Source organism: Bos mutus, chromosome 16 (assembly GCF_027580195.1).
Source record: "Bos mutus isolate GX-2022 chromosome 16, NWIPB_WYAK_1.1, whole genome shotgun sequence".
NCBI classification, from domain to species: Eukaryota; Metazoa; Chordata; class Mammalia; order Artiodactyla; family Bovidae; genus Bos; species Bos mutus.
In genome coordinates, this window is record NC_091632.1 from 12,443,367 (window position 1) to 12,456,058 (window position 12,692).

A 12,692-nucleotide genomic window follows, 5' to 3' on the forward strand; every position below is an offset into this window, starting at 1 on the left:
CAGTCCTGCAATGGACACAGACAATAATTATGACAGGGACAATGAGGTGACTGTGTGGGCACGTGCAGCAAAGGGAACTAGCCTCATCTGCGCAGTAGGGAATGCCTCCACGAGGAGGTGGGGGGATGGTGACACCTGAAGGATGAGTAAGAGTTCACAAGGTCAAGCGAGAAACATGAAGAAAGTGTTCTAAGGGACACGAACAACATGAGGAAGGACCTGAAGTTGTGAAAGAACATAACGGTGTGGGTGGCATCGAGAGAGCGAAGCTTGAGGGAAATTATATATATAATGAAACTGGGAAAAAACAAAGGACAAGATCATGGGTGAACTTCCAAGAATCTGGGCCATTACCCAAAGGGCAATGTGGGGTCCACTGAAGGGTTTTAAAGAAAAGTGTGACATGGTTTGATTTTTTTTTAAGATCACACTGGATTAGATTGGACTGGATTGGATTGAATGGATCAAGACCCAAAGCAGACAGATAAACTTGGAGCACAGTAGTAGTCCAGCTAAGACGATGGGGGCCTTGACTAGGAGGGTGGCAAAGAGGATACAAAGCAAATAAAATCAAGAGATATTTAAGGGGTAGAATGACAAGTCTTGCTGAGCGTTTGCATATGAGAGATGACCGAGAGAGGGGAGCAAAGGATGGTTCCCAGGCTTAGGCCTGAGCAGCTAAGTAAATAGTAAGGCCTAGATTAAGAACAGAGAAGGCAAAGGCACCCCACTCCAGTACTCTTGCCTGGAAAATCCCGTGGATGGAGGAGCCTGGTAGGCTGCAGTCCATGGGGTCGCTGAGAGTTGGACACGACTGAGCGACTTCACTTCCACTTTTCCCTTTTATGCATTGGAGAAGGAAATGGCAACCCACTCCAATGTTCTTGCCTGGAGAATCCCAGGGACGGGGGAGCCTGGTGGGCTGCCGTCTATGGGGTCGCACAGAGTCGGACACGACTGAAGCAACTTAGCAGCAGCAGCAGATTAATAAAGAAAGTTATGCAAGTTTATGGAGTAAAAATATTGAATTTAGCTTTAGACATGGTAAGCTTGATATCTGCAAGATGTCCAGGTGGAAATGTAGAATAGGAAGGGAGACACACAGGTCTAGAGCTCAGATTTGTATGTCATCTACAAAGAGGCAGTAATAGAAGGCTTGGGAGCACCCTAAATTACCTAAAGAGAGCATGCAGGATAAGAAAAGTGGCTCCAGGGCTAAGTCCTGAGAAATGCTGACATTGAGAGGTTAGATGAAAAGCAAAAGTGAGAAAAGAACTAAAGAGTGTCCATAATAGGATGGCAGGAAAACTAGGAGAATCTGATACCACGGAAGCCAAGGAGAATGTGCCTCTAGAAGAAGGGAGTGTGCGACCGTTCCCAGGCATGGCAGAAGCCGGTGACCGTTTATGTAACTGCTCGATGTCGGCCTCCTGCTTCCTACCAATACTTCCTCCTCCTCTCCTGCCATGTCCCCAAACCCAGCCTTTATGCTCTAACATCCATCTCGCGGACCTCCTCTTGGACCGTGGGATGTCTCTCATGCATCCTCCCTTTTTCCTGTGCAGGCCTCTCTCATCCTGAAGCCCCAGTCCTCAACCCCTCCTTTCCCTCCCAGAATCACCTGGTGAACACTATGTATCCTCTAACACAGCGGTCCCCAAACTTTCTGACGCCAGGGGCCGGTTTCCTGGGAGACCATTTTTCCATGTATGGGGGCGGGGCTGGTAGGGCATGGGGTAGGCGGTAATGCAAGTGATGGGTGCTGGATGAAGCTTCGCTCACTCACCTGCCGCTCACCTCCTGGTGTGCAGCCACGTTCCTAACAGGCCGTGGACCCTGCTGGACCCTGCTGGACCCTGCTTTAACACCCTAACGGCTCAGACATCACCCACTCTCAGGCCTTCTTTGACCATCTCCCTAAATCGGATCCATACATTTCTCATTCTGTTTGTTTCCCTGGCATACAGTTCTGACTGTGCTCATCCTAGTAGACTGTCATAACTTATTTAATGTCTGGGGTCCTCTGCTTGACGATAAGCTGCTTGAAGACAAGGAGGATTTTGTGCTCTGCTTTTTTTTATAGCTATACTTGACATAGTATCAGACATATGGCTGATACTTCAGCAAAGTATCAGCAAAGATCCTGGACCTTATTGCCGCCACTACCACCTAGGGAGCACGAATGTCCTGGGCCAGGATACAGGACCAAGAGAATTGCTGACATGGAGCAGGAGGCAAAGAACTGAAGAGTAAATAACGACTGAATCACCTGCTTCATTCGCACCAGACCGCCAAGCCCATCATAGGGCCCTAGTGTGAGCATCGCCCTCCTTTTACAGATGAGCAAATGGAGACTGGAGAAGTTAAGTCACTTGTCCAAGATCAGACCCCGGAAAGAGGAGTCAGACTTGAAGGAACCCAAGTCTGATTGACCCCAGAACCCCATACTAAGTCCAGCTAGTACTTGCGATTGAAGGAAGTTCCTTGCATGGATTCAAACTTGTAAAGTATAGGGGTTATGTGGGGAGAGAGAGGTTCCAGAGGGAAGGGATATATGTATACACATAGCTGATTCACTTTGTTGTACAGCAGAAACTAATACAACATTGCAAAGCAAAGTATACTCCAACAAAAAATGATAAAGTAAAAAAAAAAAAAAACTTGTAGAGTACAGTACTGGGTGTGTGCTATGTGGGCTGCAGGGCATTTCTCTTCCCAGCCCATGCTGCTGGTTCCAGCAACTAGTGGCTCTGCTTGGCCAGAAGCCATGAGGGACAAAAGCAAAATGTCTATGAACGGTCTGTTCCTCAGTATTGATTTGTCAAGGCCCTGGGGTCCTGGGAGCAGGTTGGAAGGGTGCCTGAGAGTGAGCCAATCACTGCAATGTCAGACACTCGGTTGGAAATGGAAGTGAAAGGTGAGGGAGTCAGAGTGGAAGGGACTCAGCCGAGTTGCCAGGTCTTGCGCAATTTCAAGCCCGTGGCTCTGAGCCAAGGACAAGACACTGTCCCTAAAATAACCTCCCCAAAGAGTCTTTACTGACCATTTTGCAACCATTATCCTTGCTCTGACTTGCAGGTCAATGCGACTAGCATTGATTGGACTCCTATTAGATGTTAGGACTGTGAATGTTACAAAGGCCTGGCCTTCTGTAGACACAGGGAAAGCCCCCAGGACATAAGGCAAGTGCTCTACAAACCAGTACACAATGCAGTGCCAACCTGGGCAGTGCCAGCCACAAAGGCAGCTGGAATTCACAGAATTGGAGAGGGCAGGCGGCAGGGGCCTCTTGGAGCACCTAACCTGGAAGGAGGAAGACAGAGCAGAAAGAGGAGAGCTTTTCAGGTAAGAAGAAGAGGGGCAGCAGAGGTGAGCCATGAGCAACAAGAAGGAATTGTTTCTTGGGCTGTGCAAAACCCGTCTGGGGAACAAAGGCGACTTGCTGAAGAAGAATGAGATATGAGGTTGGGTGAATAGGGAAGATCAGACAGTAGAGTTCCTGGAACCAAGAATATTGACCAAATAAACTGAACATGCAGAATCCAAAAGTTCATCACGTGGGCAATGAGAAACCATCCAGGCTTTCAAGAGGCACTTAAGAATAAAAACTTAATTTTAGGAAGATTCATTTGGTGGTAGTGTTTGAGGTGGATTAGAAAACAGAGAACTAAAAACAAACAAAGGGAAAAAAAAATCTGCCCCAAAAGAAAAAAAAAAATACACAAATAAACCCTGAATGCTTCTTTGAGTATCTACTAAAAGTCTGACTGCAGGCAAACTTAATAACCATAGTCTCTTCCCCTGCCAGTCCAATAGGGAAGACACTCATTAACCCCAGGGACTGCAGCCTACCAGGCTCCTCCATCCATGGAATTTGCCAGGCAAGAGTACTGGAGTGGGTTGCCATTGCCTTCTCCAATTAATCCCATAGTTACCTATTTAGGACGTGCTATGTGCCAAGGATTATACTGGGCCCAAGGGAGCCAGTAAAGAATAAAACAAAGTTCTGGTCATCATAAAGGTTATCCTCAGACAATGCAGAAGAAAACACAGAAGCAAATTCATAATTACATCAACATAAATCCAAGCATAAAGGACTATGAAGGAAAATAAAGCAGGGCATTGGTCAGGGAATGGTAGGATAAAGTGGTGTTTAAAATTAAGGTACATGAAATGAAAGTAACTCAAGAATTTGAATAAACTCTGGGAAATAGTGAAAGACAGAGGAGCCTGGCATGCTCCAGTCCATGGGGGTCACAAAGAGTCGGACACGACTTAACGACTGAACAACAGCAAGGGCCTCTGGATTGCCTGGAACTGTTGCGGTTTCAGCAGTGCAAGTCCCGCATCTTACCGAAATCCCTCAGCCCTAGGCAAATGGGGATGGTTTGTTGCGCTACAACTGTGACCTTGACTTAAATACTCTGTGTCTGACCTGCAGGATTCAATACAAGGTTTTGCATTTTTCAAGGGACATCAGCACAGTCAAATCACATGCTTAGTTTCCCAGATCAGATCAGTCACTCAGTCGTGTCCGACTCTTTGCGACCCCATGAACCGCAGCACGCCAGGCCTCCCTGTCCATCACCAACTCCCGGAGTTCATTCAGACTCATGTCCATCAAGTCAGTGATGCCATCCAGCCATCTCATCCTCTGTCGTCCCCTTCTCCTCTTGCCCTCAATCCCTCCCAGCATCGGAGTCTTTTCCAATGAGTCAGCTCTTCACATGAGGTGGCCAAAGGACTGGAGTTTCAGCTTCAGCATCATTCCTTCCAAAGAACACCCAGGGCTGGTCTCCTTCAGAATGGACTGGTTGGATCTCCTTGCAGTCCAAGGGACTCTCAAGAGTCTTCTCCAACACCACAGTTCAAAAGCATCAATTCTTCGGTGCTCAGCCTTCTTCACAGTCCAACTCTCACATCCATACATGACGACAGGAAAAACCATAGCCTTGACTAGACGGACCTTTGTTGGCAAAGTAATGTCTCTCCTTTTGAATATGCTATTTAGGTTGGTCATAACTTTTCTTCCATGAGTAAGCGTCTTTTAATTTCATGGCTGCAGTCACCATCTGCAGTGATTTTGGAGCCCAGAAAAATAAAGTCTGACACTGTTTCCACTGTTTCCCCATCTATTTCCCATGAAGTGATGGGACCAGATGCCATGATCTTCGTTTTCTGAATGTTGAGCTTTAAGCCAACTTTTTCACTCTCCACTTTCACTTTCATCAAGAGGCTTTTGAGTTCCTCTTCACTTTCTGCCATAAGGGTGGTGTCATCTGCATATCTGAGATTATTGATATTTCTCCTGACAATCTTGATTCCAGTTTGTGTTTCTTCCAGTCCAGCGTTTCTCATGATGTACTCTGCATATAAGTTAAATAAACAGGGTGACAATATACAGCCTTGACGTACTCCTTTTCCTATTTGGAACCAGTCTGTTGTTCCACATCCAGTTCTAACTGTTGCTTCCTGACCTGCATACAAATTTCCTACCCTGGTTGGCCTCTTTCCCACCCAGACAGAGGAGCAGAGTCAGAAATTCCTAGCACTGGTGACCTTGGATTTCTCAACCTTCTATTCCCACCATCTTGCACTCAGCCCTAGCTACCACCTAAACCAGGAACAGCAAATCCACCAGTCACCCTAGTCCTTGCTGTTTGCTCCTGTCCTCTGCCCAGCCCTGGCCAGCAAGCTGGTAAGGCCTTCGGGGTCAAAGCCAGGTTATCAGAGAGGGAAACAGGGGAACTCATCTGAGGTGACGTGATGTGCCAGGGTTAGTCACAAGAAAGGGGAACCCCAGATAAATTACAGCTTGCTGACCTTGGGAGACATGCGGCTTGTGTCTCTTGAGTTACAGAAATACCGGAAATGCTCACTGAAGTGTCCATTTTGGAGTTTGGGGGCCAAAGCTCCAAGGGGCTGACTCACCCTCAGAGCAGAAACCACGTGAAAGTCCTCATGTTAAGATGACAGCGCACGCTCATTCAGAAGTCACAGTACTTCAGACTCACATAGTTCTTGGGAAAGCTCACAGATCACTTCTGTTGGTTATTAAAGACTTCTCCAAAATTGTATGAAAGAGTCAAAGAAAATGCCAAGACTGATATTCATCTCCCTGGTTACAGAAGCTTCCTGCCTGACAAGGTTAAAGGAATAATAAGTAGGGGACACAAGCTCCAGGAATCATCCCCATTTGGCCCGTGGTCACCTTGCCTGCTGTGTACAGATTAAAATGTAGAATTTCAAATAAGCTCTTTAGGTAACCTTGCCCAAGCTGCACACAAATCCTACTAACTGAACTACAGGGTGAAGGGCAGGTGTTACTGTTGTCTTTTTAAACTCATTTGTCCAGGAAATTGCCTCAGACTCCCAAGAAAAATTACTGTTAAAACTTCCAACAAGCCCAATAGGTAATCCCTGCAACAGCCCTTTCCGGGTCCCTCCCCTCGGGCTCAGCCTGACTGACATTGCCAAGCTATTGCAAGGTTGCATCACTGACCTTTGCAATTGTCTGGCCAGTCCAATTTCCCCATCCTCTTCCTGCCCTCTCCTTTTCTCTGCTTGAAGGGCTTTGGCCCAGGGTCTCTCCTTTTCCCCTACTTGCTAACTAACTCTGATCTATGGATAACCAAGGCTAAACCGGAACCCTCCCTGCCCCACCCACCCTCCCCCCCGCCCCACGCCACTAAGGTGATGAAGTTTAATCCTGGTTAAAATCAACCTTACCTTCTTCATGCTTCCAAGGGTATTCTCTACTTTTTAGCTTCTTACCTTAATGGTCTAGTCTCATCTTTCTGCTCCTAAACTGTTTCTATGCTACATAGAGCTGGTACAGTCGCGCTGCTCCCCAGGTCCAGGGGAGTGGCAAATAATTGTTGAGGAACGCAGTAAATATTTGCAGTTCAGGCCAGCAAACTTTCCCCAAGGCCCACCTTTCCATGCTCACCTCGCCCCAGTGCTCAACTTCACGTCTTAAGTGGTAGTGGGGAGTTTGGATTTAATCGCAGTTCCCTGATACACAGAAGTACAAACCCCTACGGACACAAACATCACACCACACACACACACACACACACACACACACATATACATCTGTGCATAAAGGGCAGCCTCAATGAATAGTTATCCATCAAGTGACCCTAGCAATGCAAGCACCCATGACTAAACCGGTTAGACCAGACAGAAATATAACTATAAGCACAAACTTCGTTCGTTATGCAGAGCCTGGAGACCCTTTCGGTTTTCATAACCGGATCCCTCTTCTTTCCTTCTACCTCAATTCCCTATACGTGCGGGAAAATGACAAACTTTCTTTATGAAAACTAATTTTTCAGTTAAGTAGAATCCCGGCTTCCCTTGTGGCTCAGCTGGTAAAGAATCCACCTGCAATGCAGGAGAACTGGGTTCACTCCCTGCGTTGGGAAGATCCCCAGGAGAAGGGAAAGCCTACCCACTGCAGTATTCTGGCCTGGAGAATTCCCTGGACTGTACAGTCGATGGGGTCGCAAAGAGTCGGACACGACTGAGCGACTTTGACTTCACTTTCAGGTGTTCTCACCAGGGGTCCTTCCAGACCTCCCCGGATGAGGGAAGCTGTGATCCACCCACACCATTAAGAAAGAGGTCGGGAATGGGCGCGGATTCCTCCCGGGGCTCCGGGTCCTCACCTTTGTACTTCCAGGCCCTCCTCCCCGCCCCCGGCCCCAGGCCCCCGCCCCCCGCATCCCGGGGTAGCAACTGCCGGGGCGGCGTGCACAGCTCGTGGCCCCTACCCCAAGGTCCCTGCCCCGCCTCTCCCCTTCCTCCCCCTCCTCTCTCTGGCCGGTGTCCCGGGAGCCCAGGAGGCGGGGCTCGGAGAAACAAATATAAGCGGCCCCGGGGCGCTGAGTCCCCATCCCGAGGCTAGGAGGAAGGCGAGAAGCGGAACGCAGAGGCGCGGGGCCCACGCACACGGCGACCGCCGTCCCAGCTCGGACGGCGCCCCTGTAGGTGAGCGCGGCGCGGAGGAGCGCGGCGGGACGTGGGGTCCCCGGTGCGCCCCCCACTCCCTGCAGGCCTCCCCCCGAGAGAGCCGGGAGCTGCAGCCGGCCTCCGGAGGCTGAAGGTCCCCCTGCCCCGATCCGCTGCTCCCGCAGGTCACCCCCCACCCCGAGAGCCCCGCAGCCCAGATGGAGACGGTCCAGGAGCTGATTCCCCTGGCCAAGGAGCTGATGGCGCAGAAGCCCAGCGCGAAGCTGGTGCGAATGTACGTGCTGGGCGGCGTGCTGGCGCTCTTCGGCGCCGTGCTCGGCCTGATGGAGGCCGTGTGCGGCCCCTTCGCGGCCGCCGGCCGCCGGCGGGAGCGCGAGGCGACCCTGGCCGAGCTGCGGGCCGCCCGCGGGGAGTCGGCCCCGCGGGAGCAAGGCAAGCCGCTGGACGCAGTCCAGGGCTGCCGGGCCCTGTCCAACCGGCTGCACGCCTCCTAGGAGCTCGGGGGCCGGCGGAGGGAAGGGAAGCGAGACCCCGGAGAGGGGCGAGTGAGCCAGAGCCGGAAGGGCAGGCTCGAGCGGGCGTCCTGTGCTGTCTGAACTTGCTTCTGAGAAGCCACCGACTTCTAGAACTGAACTACCACGCGGATCCACCAAAAGGAACTTGGGATTGAGTTCGCTGCTGTGCAGCACTGCAGGAACATGCCACGTCCAAAGCTAGGTACCTTCGAGCCACCTGAGTGCATCTGGCATTTTGCACGAGGGTGAAAGGAGGAGAAACGCTTTTTTATATTATTGTTGTTGTTATTATTATTATTACAGTGACTGCGTTTTGAAATAAAAAAACGTTTTGTATATATCTCAGCATCTGATTCCTGAGGGGGTGGAGGGGGGCACAGTTGCCTAGCATGGGCTCCAGGGAGGGCTGACGTGCTGGGTCTTACCTAAGGCCAGTGGACTGAGCGTCCACTGAAGACCAGGCAACTTTTGCTTCACTGCTCCCCGACTCTGATATTGATGTTACAGGCTTGTAAGCCTGTTGAGAATTTATTTTTGCTTTGTGTTAAGAATGGCAAGACAGAAGCTTTTCTAAGTCCCACCAGACTTCGCATTTCAAGCTCAGAAGATAAACAAGCTAGAGTAAGTGAAAGAGAGATGCTGTTTAACTCTAGGGCAGAGAACCTGTTTGCCATCTCACACCTGTGCACCAGAGGGCCCTGTTAACAGCTCTTCCCTCCTAACTGTATTTGGGGGAGGGGGGCAAGGAGGAAAACTAGCTAGCTGCCAGGAGAAGAGGGAAGGCAATCTCCCAAGAACATTTCATTGAATGTCTAGCTCCACCTAGCCTTCCTCCTCACAAACTGAATCACAGTGGGAAGCTCTCATTTAAGAGGGGGAAAGACTGGTCATCACAGGCTTGAGTCCCCTTCCTCCAGGGACAGAGGTTCCTTTGTGCTAATAACTAGTCTCCGTGGCTCTGTAGGGCTCAGCATATCAGCATAAAAGTGACTAACAGTGGCTTTTAAAGAAGTAGCTAGGGGCAGGAGCCTGAAGCCACTCTCCTCCTGCCCTTGCCAGGTACGGACATTTCACTCTCACCATCCATGGCTGTGGACTTTTGCCAAATGTAGCAAGGATCCTGCCATTGCCTCTGACCAGACTGTCTCTCCACTACCACCCTCTTCTGCTCCCCCCACCCCCCCAACACACATGCCCTTCCACTTTATTTCTGCCAGCTCACATCCTACCCAGTGTTTCTGGCCCTCACCAAGTGGCATGTCTGCCTGAAATCTATCACTCCAAACAAAAGAGCAGTGAGATTAACCAAGAGAAAAGACATGGATTTAAAGCAAAAGAATAGCAGTGGAACCACTGTTCTCCCAGTTTTCAAAATGGGAAACTTGGCCCTGTATAACACTGGAGTGGGCTGCCATTTCCTTCTCCAGTGCATGAAAGTGAAAAGTGAAAGTGAAGTCGCTCAGTCCTGTCCAACTCTCTGCGACCCCATGGACGGTCTACCAGGGTCCTCCGTCCATGCGATTTTTCAGGCCAGAGTACTGGAGTGGGGTGCCATTGCCTTCTCTGAAGGAGACATAACCTCGTCTTAAATGTCCAGAAAAGGTCTCAGAAGTTCACCCCATCTTATTCTTCCCGTTTTCCTTCCCAAGCGCCTCTCTTACTCTATTACTTCCACCGATGCAGCCGCTCCTTGGTCCAGCTGTCAATATCTCAAACCGCCTCCCGCAGTCTCTAATATATTCGCCTCAAAACACTCACTGCAGGACCAGGGTTTCGCCCTTCCTTCATCCTGCTGCTCCTCCATCGAAGGCATCAGCGCCTAAACTCCTGTCCAAGGTTTTCCAGCGTCTCCATGATCTACCCACATCTCAGCCCTCCCACCTGATGCCCTGCGTGAGCCCCCAGGACCCTCCTCGTCCCTTCTGGCTTTTCCCACCTTTGCTCACATCCCTCTTCCTGTGCCCACCCACAGTGCCCACACCTTTTGCAACCACAAACCTCAGGTTCCCCAAGAGAGGGATAGTTTCTAATATTGCACTTCTTGTCACACTGTACTCACGTATTCCGGATTTTGTTTTAGAAGGCAATGCCTATGATTTTTGTTTGCCTATACATAAAACTACATACATTTTACATATGTCCCTAAATATACAGGAAATGCCTGTGTATTTTTAGCTTTGAAGGTTATGCCTCATGTCTGTACATGGAGAAACTACCCAACACAGTTAAATCCAAGCCACCAAAATCTTATCTGTGCTCACTGACCTTGTCATTCCTCTGAGTTCATTCAGCCTGGGTCTCATAGTGGGTCACACACTAATGGACTTTGTAGTCCCTGTTGTTTTGTGGAGGTGGTCATCTCTCTAAGTCTTCTTTGTGTCTTTCACATTTTTAAAGTTTTTTTTTGTGCACGTGGTTTAAGTCACATAATATAAAACATGCTATCTTAACCATATTTCATTGTAGAGCTCAGTAGCATGAAGCATATTCACGTTGTTGTCTAACTCCCAACCATCATCCATCTTTCACATTTCTCACCTTCCGAAACTGAAACTGTCCCCACTAAACATGAACTCCCCATCCCTTCTCAGTGGACTTTCTCACTCTATGAATTTGGCTATTCTAGGTACTTCGTGTAAGTGGAATCAAACGTTATTTGTCTGCACCTTATGTATATATACACTGGAATGTACTTTTAAGGTTAATACATGTCCTACAAACAGAGTGGACCTTTTATCCCTTGTACTACTCAGTAGGTTCTCACTAGCTATCTGTTTTGTGCATGAAAGTGAAAGTGAAAGTGAAGTCACTCAGTCGTGTCTGGCTCTTTGGGACCCCATGGACTGCAGCCTATCAGGCTCCTCTGTCCATGGGATTTTCCAGGCAAGAGTATTGGAGTGGATTGCCATTTCCTTCTCCAGGGGATCTTCCCGACCCAGGGATCGAACCCAGGTCTCCCGCATTGTAGACAGACGCTTTACCATCTGAGCCACCAGCATAGTAGTGTATATGTGTCAATTTCAATCTTTGCATTTATCTCACCCCTCTTGTCCCCTCTTGGTGCCCATATGTGTGTTCTCTACATCTATGTCTCTACTTTCTGCTTTGCAATTAGGTTTAACTGTACATTATTCCAGATTCCACATACATGCATTAACATAAAATATTTGTTTCTCACTTTCTGACTTACTTCACTGTGCTTGACTGTCTCTTGGTCCATTCACATCTCTGCAAATGGCACAATTTCATTCCTTTTTATGGCTGAGTAATATTCTACCGTATATAGGTATCACATTTTCTTTACCCATTCCTCTGTCAATGAACATTTAGGTTGCTTCCACGTCCTGGTTCTTGTAAATAGTGCTGCAATGAACATTGGGGTACATGTATCTTTTGGAATTATGGTTTTCTCCAGGTATAAGCACAGGAGTGGGACTGCTGAGTCATACGGTAGTTTTATTTTTAGTTTTTTAAGGAGCCTCGATACTGTTCTCCATAGTGGCTGTACCAATTTGCATTCTCACCAACAGTGTGGAAACGGTCCCTTTTCTCCACATCCTCTCCAGCATTTATTGTTTGTAGAGCTTTTGATGATGGCCTTTCTGGCCAGTGTGAAATATTACCTCATTGTAGTTTTGATTTGCATTTCTCTAATAACTAGTGATACTGAGCATCTCTTCATGTGCCTCTTGGCCATCTGTATGCCTTCATTAGAGAAATGTCTATTTAGGTCTTCTGCTCGTTTTTTTCATTGCTTTTTTTTTTTTTTGGTATAGGCTCCATGAGTTGTTTGTCTGTTTTGGAAACTAAACCCTTGCAAGTTTCTTCATTTGCAAATATTGTCTCCCATTCTGAGGGTTGTCTTTTCATCTTGTGTGTGGTTTCCTTTGCTGTGAAAAAGGTTTTAAGTTGAACTAGGTACCATTTGTTTATTTTCATTTTTATTGTCATTACTCTAGGAGGTGGATCAAAAAAGATCTTCCTGCAATTTATGTCAAAGAGTATTCTGCCTATGTTTTCCTCTAAGAGTTTTATAGTGTCCAACCTTACATTTAAGTCTTTAAACCATTTTGAATGTATTTTTGTGTATGGTGTTAAGGAGCATTCTAATTTCATTCTTCTACATTTAGTTGTCCACTTTTCCCAGCACCACTTATTGAAGAGTGTCTTTTCTCCATTGTATGTTCTTGCCTCCTTTGTTAG

At 48.2% G+C, this 12,692-nt stretch overlaps 2 protein-coding genes across 4 annotated transcripts in view; one reads left to right on the top strand and one right to left on the bottom strand.

Annotated features, from left to right (window-relative positions):
- Nucleotides 1-12,692, bottom strand: part of LAMB3 (laminin subunit beta 3) — a 188,497-nt gene that overhangs the window by 63,158 nt on the left and 112,647 nt on the right. The gene's annotated exons all lie outside the window — the stretch shown is intronic.
- On the top strand, nucleotides 7,865-8,829 carry G0S2 (G0/G1 switch 2). Its single transcript, XM_070384439.1, has 2 exons — nucleotides 7,865-7,992; nucleotides 8,139-8,829. The coding sequence occupies exon 2, from the start codon at nucleotides 8,172-8,174 to the stop codon at nucleotides 8,466-8,468; it is 297 nt and encodes a 98-aa protein (XP_070240540.1). The 5' UTR covers nucleotides 7,865-7,992; nucleotides 8,139-8,171; the 3' UTR covers nucleotides 8,469-8,829.